The sequence below is a fragment of the Papaver somniferum genome, chromosome 1 (assembly GCF_003573695.1).
Source record: "Papaver somniferum cultivar HN1 chromosome 1, ASM357369v1, whole genome shotgun sequence".
NCBI classification, from domain to species: domain Eukaryota; kingdom Viridiplantae; phylum Streptophyta; class Magnoliopsida; order Ranunculales; family Papaveraceae; genus Papaver; species Papaver somniferum.
Window position 1 is genome coordinate 79,316,355 of NC_039358.1, and position 21,125 is coordinate 79,337,479.

Genomic DNA, 21,125 nt, shown 5'->3' on the forward strand with positions numbered 1-21,125 from the left:
AATTATTATTTTTGGATAAAATCATGTAACAATGTTTGAATCTTCTTGATCTTTGTTGTTTTTTTAGCCGATATAAACTGTAACGTCTCTTGTAATGATCGTGATCTTGTATCGGCTACATTAATTAATATACGAGGCTTGTGTCTTTTTAAAAAGAAAAGTAATATAATGGAAAATTAGGCTGGTATCACCTTTGATCCACACTGATTAAGCAATATGGTAGTCTGTTACCATTTTGCACTTTTCTTTATCCTTTTGATTTTGTTTTTTTGTGTTTTTTTTTTGAATTGCACTTTCGTTTATCTTTTTTATTTTTCTTTCGTATAACTTTTATGGGTGGTACAATTTTTTTTTTGTACAATCTCTCTATTTATATCAAAAAAAAACTTTGTTGATCAAAAAAAAAGTTAAATTATAAATAAAACAAAATGTTTAACATAATATTCTATTTGAATATATTAATAGTATACTATGGGTTTCAATGTAAATCATCTTAATGATGAGTTTACAAATAACCTAAGCTCATTGAAGTTTATCTCACCCGAGACGGCTAAGTTTTGTGTGAGTTTCCTGGTCTTGATCGTAGAGTGAAATGAGGTTTCGGATCTCGCTGAGACGAGCTATTTACAAGAAACTCAAACTTGACCGAGTCACCTAGTCAAGAGAATAACTATCATTTGAACATGGTAAGTATAAATTTAGCCTAAAGTTCTTCAATGTTTTCTTCCTTTGATTGTTAGTTTCAAGTTTGGGATATTTTTTGGTTTATGTATCCCAATAAATGTTTAACTCTTTTACATCTTGTTTTTATATTTGCATAACTTTTGGTATTAGTAATAATCATCATTCATGTAAGGTTAAGTTGAATAAATATAACAAAAAAAAAATCTCCTCTTTGTCATTCTTGTGCTTCGGAACAGGAAACAAACTCGTATTTATTTATTCATTACAAGTTTACTACCAAGGTATGGAACTATTTCTTTGATAGCCTAGGTTTAAATTGGGTTTTCCCTGAATCTATTAACGGAACAATCTAGAATTGAAGAGTTGTGAAAACTAGTTCAAGAAAACAGAAGATTTGGGTTCTCTTACCTTTTGCAGTTTGGTGCATTATTTGGCAAGAACGAAATAACAGGTGTTTCAAGAATAAATGTGGGAGCAGTAAGCAACTTATCATTCCAGTTAAGTACACCATGTTCAATTGGTTGATTCATACTAAGACTTTTGATAGTTTCCCTCCTTCAATTTTAATCTGTAATTGGGATGCTTTTGTTAACCGTCCTTGACAGATTTGGTCGTTTGGTCTTCTTTGAGCCATTGTAGTTTTATCACCTTGAATGGCCCCTTTCTTTAATATATTTTGCTCTTTACAGTTAAAAAAAAAAGACAAAAAACGAATCAAACATGGATCGATCAAATCCAACAAATATAGATGGGTTCCCGACTTCGATAACTTTTGACATAGACCAAAATTTTGCCAGCAACTGTTGGTAAGACCTTTCTCTAAATATCAAATGTGTAAATTCTCATTTCGAGGCTATGAGAAATACGACCCCCTTGGCCCGGACTATATGTATTTGCAGTTAATTATTTTCATTCCATTTTGAATTTATTTATTTTAACAGGTAAAATAATGGTCCCTAAACTACATCCAAACTCCTTCAAATAAGAGTTTATTTAAAAATTACGGGGTTCAAAGTTCAAACTCTCTATCTCTCTAATGAGAGGGAGATAGGGTACATTGAGAACCATCGGACCACTTGATAGTCCTCAATTCCATTTTGAGATAACTATACAAGCTGATTTTATTTTAGCTAATCAGGTATTTACTAGTTATCGAGTTCTGCACTCCATCTCCATGAGACCTCGGACTCAACCGGCTTCTATTTGATCTACATATCTTAAATTTTGATATGTAGATCAAATTTAAGATGGATATCATTGATCAAGACAAACAATATTAGGATGAATCAATGATAAAGAAATGAAACAAAATAAATAAATCTACATACCAAAATTAATATGAAGACGTGATTAAAGTGGTTCGGTCACTCGACTTACATCCACTGATAAAACCTCGTAGGGATGATTGTTTATTGATCAACAGTAGTACATACTGAGATGATTACATTTGCATAATGTGATTCCTATTTATAGTGATAATAGGATAAAACTAAAGATAATAAAAAACTACCTATCTTGACCAGGTAATATGTATCTACCTAGCTAGATTACAGGATCTTAGTAAACTGACTTGACTCACTTTTGTGTACGTGTTTATTGTACTCCATGGTTGCCTCGGTTCTTCTTTGTAGGATAACCTCGGCTACTTGCATACGGGTGCTATACTCTAATAAAAATGGTATATATCTTTAACAAATTTGCTGCCCCATAATTATTAGTACGAGGACCGCACTTAAGCAACAATTAGCGGGTTCGAAGCTAGAAGATAAGGGAGGTTAACATGACATGTTGATTGTGTGCCTACCGAAATTGTGTTTGTGCCTACCGAAACTGTGTTTGTTCGCTTGCATTAGAGCCGGCGTCAAACTTCCTGTTAATAAATTATTTTTGCGTAGTATTGTAATTCAAGAGCCAACTTAAATTTTCCGACTGCAAGTATTGCAATTTCCTAAGCGTTTTGTTAGTTCCTTACAAAACGCCATTCGACAAGTTGCATTTTAGTTTCATAGATTGTATTCTTGGCCACATGCATCTTGCCTACCTTAAACAAAGGCATCAACGTATTAACAAATAGCATTTGCAGTTTATTAATGTTATCAAATTCATTGACCACACTTCCATTTTAATTCTATCAAAAAAATCCATTTTATTCTTCGACCAACCCGGCGGCCGAGTTCGATGGTATTCACAACCTTTCCGTTTGTTTTAACGGAAACCATTACGTAATACCAGTCTATGTAAGCCACATATGCACACATCATTAGATAATTAGTTATTAGTTAACTATAAGTCATTAGAATGATTCATAATTGTTTGGTTCAATTAAAATCTAATAAATTTATATTTCTGGTCGGAGGAGACTTGCTCGACATAAGATCATCGACCCACATATTTGACAGGTAGGCCCATTGTGTGCATTTTGCACTAGACTCAAATTACTGTTCTCGCACTTTGAGCTGTAGGCGAGGCTACACTGTGTTGTACTACTTTTGAGCGAGTCTGCCAAGGGAATATGCTCTCTCATGTTGAGAATATACATACGAATCAAGGTGGCAGCAGTTGACTTCATTAGAATCATTACCATCAAAGCCAACAATACAAGATTCTTTCCCATGAATGCGAAACCGAGTTTCTGAGTTTTTGCAGTTATGGGGGTTGACTTATCTATCATGTAAGTCAACAATACCATGTTCTTACTTTTTAAAAGTTTTTACCCACAAAAGAAAGAAAAGATTCCCGCACGAAAACTTATTGCACGTCCCAGCTAGACATAAAGTCACACAAATCGTGGAATGCTCGCATATGCCTTCACCTGATGCGTACCTAAAATCCAAGCTTGCTTCTCTAAAGGGTCTGAATAAGTCCACGAGGATGAGGTTTTGAAAACCCAATTTCCGAAAAATGTCTTTAATTTTGTTTCTGTGACATGTAAATCTTATCTTGCTGAAACAAGGAAGATTATAAAAAATTAAACATGTTGCGACCAAATTCATGGGTAGACTAAGCAGACTTGGATGGTATATCTTAATTAAGATGATGATGTAAATGCCCAATTACAGTTCACCACGTTTTTAAAATTCTTAAGATAAGGCATAACTGGCATCAGCTGATTGATTAAGATGTAATAATTCGTTTTCTTATAGTTCAATTGAACATTATATTCCATTACAGCCAAGTCATACTAATACTAAATATTTAGAATCAAACACTTCATTAATTTTTTGTTCCCTTGAGTTTATTTTTTTTTAGTTTTGCAGCGCGGCAGGCTCAAGTTATTATGTGAGGAAGGTCGATGTTAGAATCTTCTTCTTACCTGAAAAGGAAAAATAATTGCACGTTAGTTGTGTTGGGTGCAATAATCAAAAACAAAGAAAAATCAAATAAGCAAAAAGTTATTGATACTTAGCTCCTTTATAGTGGAAGTGATTGCTTTGACGAAATGTACAAGCTCCCCATATCTCCGCAACAACAACAGGGAAAAACTTTGGAAAACAGAGTGAGTCGCGTGTTCAGCACGCTGTCCTTAAGACATTAGCGCCCGGCTACACTCAAGAGTGATGCTATAGCCCTCATAGGACGGATATCTTCAGGATAAAACACCCTAATACTCCTACTACTAGCATATGTAGTAGATGCTCAACTTGAGCTTGGCAACTCCGAAAAAAACATTAAGGAAAATCGCGAATGCTAAAGAAAGCAATACAAAATATTTTTCTTGGGGGTCTCTCTAAAATATAGAGAAACCCCTTTCCCATGTTTTCTCTAAAATATAGAGCAACCCCTTTAACATATAGGGGTCCCTCTAGAATATAGAGAAACCCATTTTTTTTCCATACTTTTACAAAAGAAATGGATTTGTTTATATAATTGACAAACTCAAGTTAAGAAGATCTCCTCCCCTATGTGGGACTAAAAATCTTATGTAGTCTCTTAAAAAAAACTAAAGAGTGGAAACTCCACTATGTGGGACTAATAAGTTTTCATTCACAAAAGAAACACTAAATTGAAATCTTTAAAAAATATTTTTATTAATCGTTTTTCCAACAATCCCCCACATGAATGAAAACTCAATAAAACGTGAAAAACACATATAGATCTTGGTAAATCAACAACCCAATCTCAGGACCCGAACTGACTGAACAGACAAACAGATCGTGCATGTTGAATTCATACTAGCCATTTCAACGTCCTCTCCTTCACACAGTAGTGTGTTGATCCCAGGGTCATACTATGGATTGCATAAATCATAATAGTATAGAGAGCTTTCATCTTTAGTTTCTCACAAGTGAGACTAAAGGTTTCTTTCACCAAAGTGGAAAATCATGAACTAGTGAATCATAGTGACCCTTAGGTCCTAAGAACTAGTAATACCAAGACCATAAAAACAACATAAAACTCATTTTCTCAAAATGAATTAAAAATAGATAAAAACGAAAAACAGGAAATACCACTATAGGCAGAGGTGTCCATGAGGTCTTGAACATTTGCTTAGTGAGAGATTACTGGAACTACTTGCTAGACAGTGAACGCGATGTCTTGAACTGCTAGCGTTTGGTGTAATCCGCGATAATAACCACGCATGATCTCCAAGGTTTCTGCCAAGCTCGTGCTGTTGTGTCCGTTTTGGCCCTGGACTTTTCCTGTTTCTCAGAATGCTCTAGAGAATCAGCTCATATTCTCATAGGAAGCGACCCACTTCCCCATTCAGATAGGTGATATCCATCAAGAGTGTTTACTGCTACACCCCACTTCAATCTTAAATTGAAACTATAGAACTCATTAAGACTTATTAAAAAGTCACCCTCCACATGCAGTCACACTATCACGTCTACACCATAGGGAAGGGACAGAGAATGAAAATCTCTGATAGTGTTTACCTTTACCCACCACAAATTAGTTTCTCATTAGAAACCTTGATCATGGGATCTCCAGTCAGCAAGGTTGAGTATCCTTCATGGTAAGTTTAATATATGAGCTTAAGCCCCAACCCCCTCGATGCATTTTTAACTATCTTTTTGTACAAACCTTTCGTCAAAGGTTGCGCGAAATTCTCCTATGACTTTAGCCAATCAATGGAAATAACGCCGATTGAGATTAATTATCACTTAGCTTTAACTATTATAGCTTGGATAACACAATGTATAGATATAGCTGGCACATGCCTATGCCAGAGATGAATGTCTTCTAAAAAGCATCTTAGGCACTCAGCCCCCTCTCGTGCTTTATCTAACGCAATACTCTCAGATTCCGTAATGAATTGAGCAATACATGTTTGTCTGAAAAACTTCCAGAAACAAACCCTCTTGTTAGAGTGAAAACATATCCACTGGTAGACTTAGACAGCTCTGAGTCAACTATCCAGTTTGCATCACAAAGTCCCTCAAGGACAACAAGATACCTTTCATAAATAAAACAAAAGGTAATAGAGTATTTTAGGTACCATAATACTCTATTAAGCGCATCCCAATGCTCTTGTTCTGGACTACAAGTATATATACTTAACTTAGTCACAATATAGGCAATGTCTGGACTCTTACAGTTCATTAAATTCATCAGACATCCTATAACTCTTGAGTATTCAAGTTAAGATATTCCATTACTCTTATTTTTCTCGAATCTACAAGAAGAATCGTACGGAGTAAGGCATGCTTACAATTAGACTGATTGTATCTCATAAGCACAAATTCAACACAATGAGAATGACTAAGATTTTAAATGTTAGATTATCTTCTAATCCTCATCCTTATGATTACATCAATAAGGTCCAAGTCTTTCAAGTCAACGTTATCATTCAGCGTATGTTTTAGTGGAATTAATTATATCTACGTTTATATCAAATATTAGCATATCATCAATATACAAGCATACAATCACATAGGCATCCTTAACAAGTTACTTGCAAATATACTTGTCAGATTCATTGCCTTAAATCCACTACTCATTATCACATGATCAAATTATCATGTCACTGTTTACGTGCTTTATTTGAAAACAATACAAAGATTTGTTCAACTTGAAATCTTTGTCTTCACAACCTTTCACTACAAAGTCCTCAGGTTGGTTTATGTAAATTTCTTTATCTAATTCACGGCTTTATAAAATTTGTATTAACATCCATCTGATGTATCTCTAAGTTGTTTATGGCAGTAATAAGAATTAGCATCTCAACGGAAGTAATTCTTGTCACATGCGAATTAGAATCAAGGAAATGTACACCTACTTTTAGTTTATATCCTTTAGATATCAACCTAGCCTCATAATATTTCCACAGTTCCATCTATCTTACGTTTCCTTTTAAAGACTCATTTACATCCTATGGTCTTACTTCCCGGAGGTAAACTAGCACGATCCCAAGTCTGCTTCAGACGGACTTTGTCCATTTCACTAAATGAAGCTTCTTAGCAGAGTGGGGTTTCGGTAAATGTTATGGACGAAGCTATATTTTTGGGTCCTCTATTTTAGGTTTACGGATGGAAACCTTAGCCAAACACCCCCCACACTTTGAAGTATGCATAATAAGGTTGTCTACCTTTCCACAGTTCATATGGAGTTTTATCTGATCCTTTAAAAGGTACTCTGTTCAGGATATAGCAGGCTGAGAGGACAGCTCCCCCCACAAGTTCGAAGGTAATCCTGAACTAATTAACATGGCATTCATCATCTCCTTAAGGGTACGGTTCTTACGTTCAGCTACACCACTCGACTGAGGTGAATAAGGAGGGGTAACTTCATGTATTATGCCATGTTTTACACAGAAATCTCCTTTCGGAATTTTATACTCACCACCACGGTCAGACCTAATGGTTTTAATGGTATACGATTCCGGTCCCATTGTATCGGTCTATATCAGACTGTTACATAACTGATAACAATATCCTATCAGGCTTTCTCTCATCATCATTCACATTCAACACGCGACACGTCGCCTTAGTTCAAGGTCCAAGCGCTATCGTTATTCAAGGTTGAATCAAGAAATCACCCAACGGTTTGGCGCAGAAGATTGAAGCAGTTAGATTTTAATATTTAAAGAAAATCCAATGGTTAATAATATTAGAAGCGCCTAGTGGATGGGCGCATATAACATAACCATTAGATTTAACCCTCTAAAATAAAATCTAATGGCTCATTCTGCTGCGCCAAAAGTAAATTTTGGAACGACAAATGAAATGTTGATTCAATATCGCATTCAAGCAATCCCTTAAACCCAATCTGGAATCACCGTGTTTAGCCATGTTTTCCATAAGATAAAGCTTCAGGGGATAACATACAATATCGTGATACAACCACACACAGTCCCAAGTTTCAAGTATACTTGATACATCCATTTTTTTCCGAGTTGAATATGCCTATCTCTCTCCTCTCTTTGAAAAAATAAAAAAGCCTAAAAACTCTTCAAGCAGCCTTCATCATTTTGCTCAGATTTAATCCGTACTGGACTAGATCTGAGTAAAGTATTTGTTTTATTTTAATTGTTATTAGTTTTTAGTGTAAGATTTCTATTTTGCTATGATTTTGATATCGTTTGACATTTTTCTTCGTTTTTGGGGTGATTATATCTTCGCTTTTGTGCTATTGCGTCTTCACCTTTATGGTGATTTTTATCTTCTTTTGCAAGGTGTTTTTTGCTAAGTATTTTAATTTTTTTATGGTTTGTTATTTTGGATTATTCAAAAACATCAAAGATTCAACTCGGCGGCACTTCGATTTCACCTTCAATCCAAGAGATTTTGAGCATCCAAGTCCGTCTCAAACAACGGTTAAAGCAAATTAATTTCTCTTTTAGAAACATCTCCTTTTAAAGAAGATAACTATCTTAAATGATCGGGTTTTATTATGGTTTATACCATCCTCCTCCTCCTTTCTACAACGGAAAATGGGTCATTTGTCCAAATTTTTTAAAACATGGTTCAAATGGACGAGTAAAAATTAGTATGAGTGAAATGGACACAAAAAAAATAGCAAGGATGAAACTGGATTCATCGCGGCTTAAACTTAAAAAATAGTAAGGATGAAACTGGATGCATCTTGATATAAATTAAAAATAAGAAAAAATATTTGAAAATGGGTAGGATAAAACTGGTTACATCCTGGCTATTTTAATATTTTTGTCCATTTGAATAATATCTTTTTAATTTTTGTCCATTTAAACAGTATCAAAATGTATAAGTCTTTTTCACCCAAAAATTGTTGATTTTGATATTTTTAACTAATTTTGTGTTTCTGCAAAAAGTTACTGCAGTTCATCGCTTTTTGTCTTCGCCACTATAATAATTCGTACCTTTCTTCGTATTCGTATTCGATTTTATTTTTTTTTGTTTAATGATGTTCGTAATTATCTTATAACATCCACATGACCGCTACTTTGGCATGAAATAAAATGTTACAGGGACAAATATATCCGACAGTAATGGTAATACTGCTGCATTTGGATGTAAACAACGTCCACACCAGTAGATGAGAGACAAGTAGGCGAGGTAAATGGTGATATGGAATATTCACGACTCATGCATATCATCCACGTGACATAATCCTTGTGAGATTATAAAGCAAAATTGTTGTTGGAGTTTAGAAGTAGGCAGTCAGTAAGTATCCCGACTATGACTCGGACTCAGTGCCTCCTGTTATGGGTCCCACCTACAACTGAAGCTAAAATCACCCACTTTTCTAAACGACAAAGGCAATATAGAATCTTTACCCTGTCTCCCTCTCAATCTCAAATCCAATCTAATCAAGAGTTTAAGACTAACAATAATAATAATTCAATTAAGATTTGTGAAATCAGTTGATCTGATAGATATACATTTTCAACATTTATTTTCCTGCATGATTCTAAAAAATCAGGTACTCGGATAAGATTTAATATCATTGTCAAGATATTTGTTAACATTATCAAAAATCTAATTATGATCAATGTACCTTAAAGAGATTACCGCCCAAGTTCTGGTCGCCGCACTTTTTCTTTATTTTTAACATAAACCAGGCTTGCCAAAAATATTGATTGCAGTTCATGGTGTTGTTTGTCACCTTCTCGTCACATCCAAGAGCCACTTTTGCCATGTAGATTACATATCATAATCACTCTTTTAAACTTGTCCCTTTTAGCTAGCCTACCATTACTTAATTTCTTTATTTTTCGAGATAATCACCAAATCTCCATCCTAATCCAAACTATACTCCATGCTCTTTCTACTCTTTCCTAGGAAAAAAGAAACTAAACAATGTGATAATCAAACTGCTAAATGCTTGTTTAAGACTTTTAAGTAACCCATTAAAAATTACAGTATTGTAGTACTTATATCTAACTGATAAGCACAAAGTAACAGGACTTTGAAAAAGCCTATGATATTGGAAGTATAGCCATTGGTTGTCAAAAAAGAAAACCATTTGCTGCCTGCTGGTTCTATTCAAGAATGCAATATAATGTTTATTTCGTGAGGAATATGAGAGTGTATTTTTCATAGTGGATAAGAACGGATGGGGTGAGCATGGGTCCAATAAGAATGCGAAGAAAAGGCAAAGGCACAAGAAGAGCTGGAAGATGGGATCATCACATATTGTGGATATTTTAAAACTTCGGATCAAATTAAGGCGCAATTTTTAATAAAGAGATAACTTATGATTAAGAAAAATAATTTTGAAGATAATTTAATAAACTTTTTTTTATTGTTTAAGAAGACAAAGATAACTTCACTAACTTAAGTTATCGTTAGGTTTGGAATGCACGAAAATGAGGTAACATACATAAGCGTGAGCAATCCATTAGTGGAAGCAGGAGGTGAATCCGCGAAACGTCGTCAAAACCAAATAAGGGTGCAATTGTGCAGCAGATAGCCGTGATCAATTTACCATCTTTAGTTAACGTTAATGTTTACACAGTGTACTCCAAGAATTTGGTTAAGCAGATGTCACATCTACAATGATGCACAACTTATCCTCTTCGCTTCTGTCAAATTGCCTAAAAAGAATGGTTGCTTGCTCACAAACAAGGTGTGATAATCCACTTCAAAACAAAAAAACGAAAAGGTGTGATAAATTTCAGTTTGGAATTTTCTTGGCTTACCAAAGTGCTGGGAAAAATCTTTTAAGCAAAAAAGAAATATTTTTATATTTCAAAAAAATAAATAATCATATACTGTATATAAAATATGTTGTACTACTTAAAATTATTTTTTGAACTAGAGATACAGAGATTGGTTGGACACATTTTATACAATCAGATTCTACCGGAAGTTGGCAGTAAAAGACAACACTTGGGTCTTGGGTGTTAGGTAATCTTTTTAGCAGCCTTGAAAAAGATGCGGCGACACAATTTCATACCTGATCCAGACTGTAGGATCTATATGCCTTAATTTCCCGTATGGTTAGGAACGCATCCTGTAGACGAGGGGCTGCAGTCCACCATCCATTTTTCCAGGGACATGCCTGCCTCCTAGCACAAGTAAGTAATATATTTATCTCCATCAAAAACTATAGAACCGGACATGTTTATCAAATCCGGATCTGATTCAAAGCTCAGTCAAAAACGAGAAAATATCAAACAAACAAAGAGGTGCGCTAGTAGGGTCAAACAGTCCCCACACTACAATATATCCATATCCATCCATATACATACATCCCTGTGACATAGGAATAATATTAGGAACTTGTAGAAGAAGTACATAGTTGCTGTTTTGCTAAATGAATCTGCTGCTCCTCCATTCAAACCTGTAAATAAAAACACCCGAAAGATACCAAAGAATAAACCCACTTTAAAGTCTGAAAATGTAACTATGCCACGTAATATCGATGTGTACTACCTAAAAAGGATAACATATTCAAAACCACCACAATAAAGTCTCTTCCACGTGGATTTACATTATGTGTTACATGGCAACATCTCCTCGGTTTGGCTCATGTAAAATCACTAGGATTCTCTTTAATCTCCAAGAAGAGAAGGGCAAAAAAAAGCATTTGAGTAGTCCCCCGCCTTCTCTGATCCTTTAATTTCTTTTTTGTTTTTATAATTCTCTCATGCAAAAGCAAGAAAATAATAAAAATAAAATCTTCTAATTACTATAAATAAAACAGAAACCAAAATACAAACTCCTCCTCCTCTCTTTTCAGAATCAGAAATCTTTCTCTCTCTCTCTTTAAATTTAATAAATCACGAGATCACCGTTTCTTCTTTTCTTTTTCTTCTCTCTGGTTCGTTCGTGATTAACGATAATAAACTTTGATATTTTAGATTGATTATTGTTGTTGTTGTTGTTTTGGTTAATGGCAATGGATGATAATGAAAGTTGTAATAGCAGAACTGTAGATTCATCACCAACACATCCAAGACAACAAAGGAAAAAACTAGAGGTTTATAATGAGGTTCTTCGTAGGTTAAAAGATTCTAATAACGAAGAAGCTCTTACTCCTGGTTTTGAAGATGAGCTTTGGTCTCATTTTCATCGTCTTCCTACTAGGTACTAATGCAATAACAATAATTCCATTGATTAATTCTGTTTTTACATCAATTTTCTCATTTAGTCATGACGGTTTTATCTGTTTTTGTTTGCTTAGGATCTTAGCAAATATTTGTTCAATTGTTGTTATAACATCGCATGTTGGGGTTTTGTGTGTGTTTTTAGAACCAGATTGTTGGTATTTTATGCTAATTGATGGATTTATGCGGGTTTTTTTGTTTGAACTTCTATTTGACAGAAAATTTTGATTGGTTTAGGGTTTTTGATTATTTTTTTTAATTAGGAATCGAAACATTTTGATCAGAAAATCAGCGGATTTAAATATTGTATTTTTGAGATTTTGATACTGATTTACGTTTTCGAGTATGGACTGAATTAGATTTTATTTTAGAATGTTAAATTTGCAAGATTGCGAGAATATCGATAATCTATGACTTTAAATTTTGCCTGATTAAAGTTGTACTTGTTTTTGAATTAATCTAATAGACACAATGTTATTCTCTGCACTTTCTAGGTATGCTCTCGATGTAAACGTGGAAAGGGCAGAAGATGTTCTTAAACACAAAAGGTTACTCCAATTGGCCCATGATCCCGTCAATAGACCTGCATTTGATGTTCGCCTCGTGCAGGTAAGACACACTCTGGATTATTCCACCTCTTGTCGAAATATGTACTATTAATTATTGATTTTTGAGCTAGTATCTCTATGTTATTTTGTCTAGTTATCAGTTAAAAATGAGGATGCCTCCTTGCATTTTCTTTGTTGCTTATAATGTAGAAATGCATCACATTACAGATATGTGTTGACGATGTATGCTATCAAAAATTTGTGTCCGGGCAATCTTGGTTAGCACCTAATAAAGACCAGAGTATATCCGGTGGGAGGTTGTTTTAATCCTCAAGGGTGCACGATTTGCATTGCCACAGCATTTTAGTTATTTCTTTGGTTCCACTTATCTCAATTATCTGTGAAACTACACAACTTTTGTGAACTTTGACATGTTGACACCCACTCATGAGTCCAAACTCTTATGTAATCTTCAGTCTGGTAGTTTTTATGTACATACCTTGTGCACACTTTCACGTTGTCGTGTTTGTACAAATTAAACTGCGTTCAAGTCTTGATGTCAATTTCACACTATGGCAATTTTGGATCAAAAAGTATATAATAACTCAAATTACCATGCAAAGCGGAGACATTCTTGGAGTTTGCCCTTTTCCCACTCTCTTGGGATGCTTTCCTAATTTGCTGGCGTTGTATATATTTATGCCTGTCGCTTCTATACTTACCCCAGTATCTCATTTGCAGGTTCCCGCTGCCTCAAATGGTTCAGATTATACTCTCCGAGAAGGAGATGCTCAAAGTCCTATTTACTCTAGCAAACGAAGGTATATTTTCTCTAGTGACGGTACATCTTTGTAATTGCAGTTACTTCTCCATTAATAGTATTTTGCCGCCCACAAATATTAGATTACTGATGTACATTTCGTCTTCAGAGTTCATCCACCGCCTGCCTTTGGTTCGTCGCCAAATCTTGAAGCTCTTGCACTCGAAGCTGGAGGTTCAGATGACGATGATGGTGATAGCATTGAGAATGAGAGTGTACACTTCACCAGGTACTTACAACTATATATAATTGATCGACATTTGAAGTCCTTAAAAAGGTCATGTTTTTACGTTCGTCAAGAGTTCTGTTTTTACGTTCATCACTCCCTAAAATTGTTATTTTTACATGAAGAAGAAAAGAAAAATATGTTTACATTGATACACGGATGTCTGGTTCTTCAGATTGGCCTGCAGTATCTCTTTTTAATTCATAAACAATGAGCTCAGCTTGATGGGTACCAATTAATTGTTTGGTATTCAACTGAAACAACACTATCCCATTCTTTCCTTCTTTTGGTTGTTATCTGTATTGGCAATGTCATGTATTCAAGTAGTGATGATTTTTAACATTCCAGACAGTTTCCTGTTTCATTGCGTTCATAAATCCATTCTTCGAGGTTCTGAGAATGAGACAAGTTGTCTGAGAATTCTAATAATATTCGGTAAAGGTTGTAATGTTGGTGATTCGTTGAATAGGAAATACTTTCTCCAAGTCCTGCGTTTTCGTTCTTTTGGGTGCTTTAGGTGTCTACTTGTAAGTAACATGTTTACCACCTATTTACGGAGAAGTGTATTTTCATTCTTATTGCCATTTCTTAAACATGTGAGATAACCTATTATGTTTCTTGCAACCTTTTTTCTGGCTGCTAAACGTTTGATATGATTAGGCTGCGATTATTTGCTGGAAGTATATAGTTCTATCTTGTGCCAAGTAAACAGTTTTCTCACATTATTGCACCTAGCTCATGAAAAATTCATAATCATGTAGGCCAATGCATGAAATCACATTCTCAACGGATGACAAGCCAAAACTTCTCAGTCAGGTATTTTCGTCACCGTGCTCTCTAGAGTTGTTTATCATTAACTTTGATGTATTACTTGTAATAGAAAATTGGAATTTTTTGCCTAACTTTGCATTTAACGACGGTACACTTCCATATTTTCTTGTTTTTAAAGACTTCCTTTTGGCCAGATCTTGTTTGAGGATACTAGTCTTCTAGACCAATGTAACCCAAATACTGTTACGAGATTCTGGAACGGTACATTTATACCAAACAAAAGTATAATGATGACCTTTTAGTAGTTGAATGCTGTCTGTGATATTTGAACGTGCATGTGTTAATGAGATCAAAAATCCCTGCGCCTCTTACTACATTCTCAAAGAGGAAACAATCAGTCTATAGCCTGGAGATTGCTATCCTGAATCATCTTTTTCTCCTTCTAGTAAAACATTTCTTAGTCTCTGAAATTGTTGATGCCAAACTTATGCATGAACCTTCTTACATGCATTTATCTCTGTAACAAGATTTTGTTTCTATCATCATAATTGTTCAACGCTACTAGCACGCTTTGTGATGGTTTTATCCATTTTTATTCCCAGTTGACTTCGTTGCTTGCTGAAATTGGTCTGAACATCCAAGAGGCCCATGCTTTTTCCACAAACGACGGATACTCCTTGGACGTCTTTGTGGTTGAGGGTTGGGAAGATGAGGTATGTTCCACTTACTCTGTCTGGGTTTAAAATGCTTAACAAACTAAGTGAACTAATCATCTAAGCAGCCATTATGAATCACCTGGTTGGGATTATAGTTGTGTTAGGTTCCAGTGTTTAAGGTTGTCCGAGTGATTATTTTTTGAGATGGTAACTGTCTCCCTATATTTTAAATATTTTCTTCACATCCTTCATTTATATGTGTAGGAAACTGAGCATCTTAGGCAAGCCGTAAAGAAGGAAGTGTCAAAGTTTGAGGTAATTGTTACGTGCCTTTTTCCTTACCTGTTTTGCTTACAGATGTCCTTTATTATTTCCAATTGGATGTGCAATCTTTTTCTGCTCTTTAAGTCCTACTATGTGCACTGCAGAAGAAGTTTTGGTCCAAATCACAAGTTCATCCAGTGTCTTCTGTTGATAATCACGAGCAGAGCGGAAGTGAACAAACTTCTGACCATGTAAAGATACCCACTGATGGGACAGATGTCTGGGAAATTGATGCAGCACAGTTAAAATTTGAGAACAAAGTTGCATCTGGGTCATATGGAGACTTGTAAGTTAAATTTTCTCCCGAGTTATTAGTTACATTCTGCTGCCTAATTTTATTCTAAATTCCAAATGCGTGATGATTTTCAGGTATAAAGGCACGTATTGCAGCCAAGAAGTGGCCATTAAAGTCCTAAAACCAGAGAGGGTAAATGAGGATATGCAGCAAGAGTTTGCGCAAGAAGTGTATATTATGAGGTTTGTCAATTTCTGTTGCAATATGTCAATCCAATCTGTTCCCTGTACTCATCTGTTTTTGTGAATAGATAACTAGTTACATGTGAATCGCTCAAATCTTCTCTGAGACAGAACCTTTTCAGTTTAAAGTATCAAAGGTGTTAGAGATTACTTCTCATTATTTCATATTAGGTTAACCATCAAAGCAAGGGCCAATTGGCAACTACAATAAAGCAAATACAAAGAATTAGTAGATCATGGTTGCCTGTAGGTCATCTTTGGGGATTTGTCTCCCTTCAGACCTCACATTTGATAGTGAATGCACTTGTCCCCAGGTCATGCGAAGACAAAACTTGGGTTATCACAAAAAAAGAGGAAAAAGAGTAACTTCAACCCGGATTTCTGGAAGGACAGTGACAGGGTTGAGGTATAGGATCCAGGTTCCATGACGATGACTAGAAATTGTTGTATATCCGTGGTCTGTGCATCTTTTGGATAAATATAAACAAATCAGTATATTTTTTGTTTTATTTTTGCATTCACTATCAGTGTTCCAACTCTCTCTCCTCCATCTTTTATCTTTCAGGAAGGTTCGACACAAGAATGTTGTTCAATTCATTGGCGCATGCACCAAGACTCCTAGCTTGTGCATTGTGACAGGCATGAAACTCCTCCTTGAAATCTGTGGCAGAATCATATATTGATATGAGAAATTGAGTATAACAGTCTTCTTTCTGTTCATTAACTTCAATCAGTTTGTTTTTGTGCAGAATTTATGTCTGGTGGAAGTGTGTACGATTTTCTGCACAAACACAAGGGTGTCTTTAAACTTCCATCTTTGCTTAAAGTTGCAATTGATGTTTCCAAGGGAATGAACTATTTGCATCAAAATAATATAATCCATAGGGATTTGAAGGCTGCGAATCTTCTTATGGATGAGAATGAGGTAAATGAGTCTTAAGTGATAATAACCAGCTGTTAAACTTAAGTATGCTTGTGTATGGCACTTGTAAATTGACCTTGGTTAATCCAATGATCTTGTTCCATTTTTTTGTTTGTCTAAAAACATTTTTTGCATCAGGTTGTTAAGGTTGCTGATTTTGGAGTTGCTAGAGTGCAAGTTCAGTCTGGAGTAATGACCGCAGAAACTGGAACGTACCGTTGGATGGCTCCAGAGGTAGGAAGTTTGAAACAGTTCTCTTAATTATTGTATTTCTCGTAGTCTGTCACTTCAACTACTACTTCCAGTTGTCTAAATTGCTTCGTGTTACTTGGTTAGTTTGTGGAGAAAGTTTTCTAATAGAAGGCTAGGTCTTTCATTTCGTAGATTTTCTCATCGGTTATAATTTTTTCATTTAAGGTCATAGAACACAAGCCTTATGATCACAAGGCCGATGTCTTCAGTTTTGCAATTGTGCTGTGGGAGCTGCTGACAGGAAAGGTATACAACAGTGCATTAACACAGTCGTGGAACTATGTGTAGCCCCTTCTGTTTAATATTTTATGCTCAAAACATTATATGAATTGGCTTAATTAACGTGTTGTGTGATGATTTTTTCAGCTTCCGTATGAATATTTGACCCCATTACAAGCAGCAGTTGGTGTGGTACAAAAGGTAACTTCTTATATTCCGTGCTGTTTCTCCTCTAGTGTCAATTTGTTTTACAAATTTTAGGTTAGCACTTCACTTTTTGTTTATTTTTTCTCCCTCTTTTGTTTGGTGCTGATTGGTCCTGATAATTGTACTGATGTGTTTTAGGGTCTTCGACCAACAATCCCTAAGCAAACGCATCCAAAGCTTGCAGAATTGCTCGAGAAATGCTGGCAGCAAGATCCATCGTTGAGGCCCGACTTCTCTGAGATCATTGACATCTTGCGGCAAATTACCAAAGAGGTGCATAAGCTAACATGACCATATAGTATTTTCATTATTGTTACTGTCGTGTTTTATAGCTGTTTACTATTCTGGCCACTCATCATTTTGTTCTGTTAGCAGGTCGTAGATGATGGAGAGGAACAACGGAAAAAGGAGAAACCGAACAGATTCCCGTTTCTTCGTAGGAATAGTCATCACCACTAAGTACCCACAAGGGAAGAAGCCTAGTTGCAGGCTTATTTTATATCTCGTTCTGATCCTTAGCCATCACTTGGGCCATTTTCCCATCTGCTGCTCTGATCGCTGCCTTGTACAGTAGTTTGTTTTTCGCGATCAGCCCAACCCCGAGATGTAACTTCTTAGGACTTGCTAGTGTTCCTATTTTAACTTAGGTCTTGCTAGTGTTCCTATTTCGACTTCCTTCTTGTTTTGCTAGCGTTTGATATTCCGGTCAAGCGGTGTTGAATTTTGTGGTTGGAAGGGTTGGTGATAACTTGCTGCAGAGCCCGAGTGCCCCGCAGTAGCATATTATTTGTTCTTTTTCTCTGTTAATAATTCTATTAAATGGTCAGTTGAAAATTGTCTTGCAAATACACATGGGGAAAAGGGAAAAGTTCTGGAAAAGAAAAAAAATGAATCATCATTTTTATTTTTGCCGTTCCACTTGCGGTTGCACCAGAACATTTTTGTCCCTTTTAAGATTTCTTGCAATTCTGATTTGGACAATTCAAATAGTAGATCATGTGTGTGAGCTGGGAGGTGTAAGGAACAGTTTGGATGTATTGGCTGGCTTTATTCTGCAACCTTTAGAATTTACCACTCGATGAAGATAGAAATTCAAATTTAAAATCAGGCCCTGTGAACTTTAGTTTTGGATGGGCTCAGATACATAAACTACTAAGTAGAACCAGATGTCCAACATCCTTGATCACTAATATAGTAATACTATCATCAATCGATTACTAGCTACTACAGTCTTGATAGGCTGGGACCTAAATTTTTATGGTCCTACTTACGAAGTTAGAGCAACTGCATGTGGACGATCAAACCTATAATTATGGTCTAGAGACGAGACACTGCGGGAGCAACTGCATGTGGACGATCAAACCTATAATTATGGTCTAGAGACGAGACACAGCGGGACGGAATAAAGACTAAAAACTGGACCAAAACCAAATTCTGGACTATATTTGATCGAGCGAACGTATAGTCACCGTCCCATATGCAGGCTCATGTATAGTCACCGCCCCATTCAGGCTCCACAAACAAGCGGAGATCATACACCCGCTCGACCAAATATACTCCACACTCCATATTAAACTCAAATTTAGTCGTTCGTTTTGGCATTTGATCTTTGGTTATGGTCGTACGACCGTGGTTGCTCTTAGCTGACTAGAAATAGGAAGCCTAGACTCTAGAGACCCTCCTCTCTAGTAATTCCCTACAACTAGATCTTTGAGTAGAGTATAGTTGGCCACAAGCGTTACATCATGCACTGTACGTGCATTTCTTTCAACATTTCTTCTTTGAATGTGTCAAAACAAAGAAAAACATTTCTTCTTTCTAATGAATAGAGTCTTGACTAAATTTGAGTCGAGCGTACAAGTTAAAACCTAGAGATGCAACCTTGCTTTGTGGTAACCAAAAACTTGATTACATATGTGAATGTAGATGCTATTAGTTCATTGTTTTGTCTCTCTATCAGCTTTAAACCATTTTCTGAGTGACAAGTGTATATCTTATTCAGCTGGTACTGTTTCTCTTTTTTGGTTTTAGAACGGAAGACAGAAGGTGAAGAAGATTTATTAGTGGACCAGGTGCGATAAATCAAAACAGTTCTTCAGACGTTTGGAATTCCAACGAAATATCTCCTGACCCCTCCACCTTCACTAAATGAACAACTGCTAATAGGCCATGCAAAACAGAGATGGTTGGTTGTTTGAACATGTCTGTCTATGGCCCTCCAATCTTTATACCAAAACAAGTGAGGTTACGTACGTCTTCCACAATACAATCTTCTCTCTTCAAAGAAGATGTCCTGGCACCTTAGTGCTTGGTACAGTCGTATAGTACATATTTTATCCAGATTTTATTTTGTTCTTTTTTTTCTTTTTCTTTTCTTGGTGAGATTCGTCTAATTTGCTTTTAGAAACGTGCTCATAGTTTTCTTTTAGAACTTTCAGTTTTCTACCTGTATTTTTCATAAATTTTAGTCGACGGGATATACAGACTTCAAAACTCTCTTTGTTTTTGTTGGTCGGCAAACCAAAGATTTTTCGTGTAAGTTTCACTAGGCATAGCTCAGCCATGCAATTTGTTTATTTGTGGGGAACAAATATATTGTTCTGCAGCTGACTTCAGTTTTTTTTTTTTTCCAAGTCCATAGCTGACTTCAGCTAGCTAATTCACAAGCTCACGCAGATAGCATAAGCAAATTTGTGAATTCTAGTGTAATTCTGCAGTAGCATTGTCAACTAGCAAAATAGCACATGCATAACTGATCTCTGTGCCATTGGCCCCTCAGTTGCATATAAGGTCAAGTAATCAGCCAGCAGAAGCGTAACTTACTTGGCAAAGTTAAGTAGTTAGACTTTAAAGTCCAAAATCACTACTATGCCGCGATAAAATGACATGTCTATTGTTAGGTAGGCTCTATAATAATTTAGTTAGACGGATAGAAAGAGTTACACTGTAGGTGAGAAAATGAGGTTACACATTCCTTTCCCTACCTGTTTTTCTTTAATCTCATCAACATCAAGTTCTGCTTTGTTTTGAACAAGTTATGAACAATGTGACAGAAATAAGCATATGCGCCCGGAGAAGATGACACGAGTGTTATCCCTAATATGGTCGGCATGCTACTTTTGGAGTTAAATGAAAATTGTACCACCTACCCTGGAAGACAAATCTTGCAGGCTTGCTACACCCTTCTTTGTGTGTTGGCAAGCAAAATTCATTAAATGTGGAATCTCAGACAAAATCCTTGCTCTTGTGCAATAATGCAATGATAATGAAAATGATAAGGATAATAAGTGCGTGAATATATCCGCTGATGGTAATGCATGTCGGATGATGATGACAATGTTGAACATTTTTTGTTTCTCAAACTTGAAAAAACAAACTCTTTCTCTTGATAACGTAACAACAGAAAAGTTGCGCAGTAAAAATGGAACGGTTGATTTTTTGAGGTATCTTCAGATTTCGGATGACAGCAACGGGTAACAATGGTGAAATCTGGTGATGATGTTATGTGTTTTTTTTTCGTCAGATCACTGTCCCTAATTGGAGTATATG

General features: G+C 35.7%; 1 protein-coding gene across 1 annotated transcript; it reads left to right on the forward strand.

The window, feature by feature from the left end:
- Positions 1–11,669: 11,669 nt before the first annotated feature.
- Positions 11,670–18,410, forward strand: LOC113291605 (serine/threonine-protein kinase STY46-like). The gene is made up of 16 exons (XM_026541124.1): positions 11,670–12,134; positions 12,649–12,763; positions 13,444–13,523; positions 13,632–13,751; positions 14,510–14,564; positions 15,122–15,232; positions 15,440–15,490; positions 15,604–15,785; positions 15,869–15,976; positions 16,542–16,615; positions 16,726–16,901; positions 17,037–17,132; positions 17,316–17,396; positions 17,517–17,570; positions 17,715–17,849; positions 17,952–18,410. Exons 1-16 carry the CDS (start codon positions 11,941–11,943, stop codon positions 18,033–18,035), a joined length of 1,716 nt encoding a protein of 571 aa, XP_026396909.1. The 5' UTR covers positions 11,670–11,940; the 3' UTR covers positions 18,036–18,410.
- The last annotated feature ends 2,715 nt before the right edge of the window (positions 18,411–21,125 follow it).

Bases quoted from the DNA above. Each gene is read 5' to 3' on its own strand.
- LOC113291605 (XM_026541124.1), top strand. From the start codon at position 11,941: ATGGCAATGGATGATAATGAAAGTTGTAATAGCAGAACTGTAGATTCA. The intron at 15,977-16,541 runs GTTTGTCAATTT...TTTATCTTTCAG, and splicing joins CAAGAAGTGTATATTATGAG to GAAGGTTCGACACAAGAATG. The intron at 16,616-16,725 runs GCATGAAACTCC...GTTTTTGTGCAG, and splicing joins TAGCTTGTGCATTGTGACAG to AATTTATGTCTGGTGGAAGT.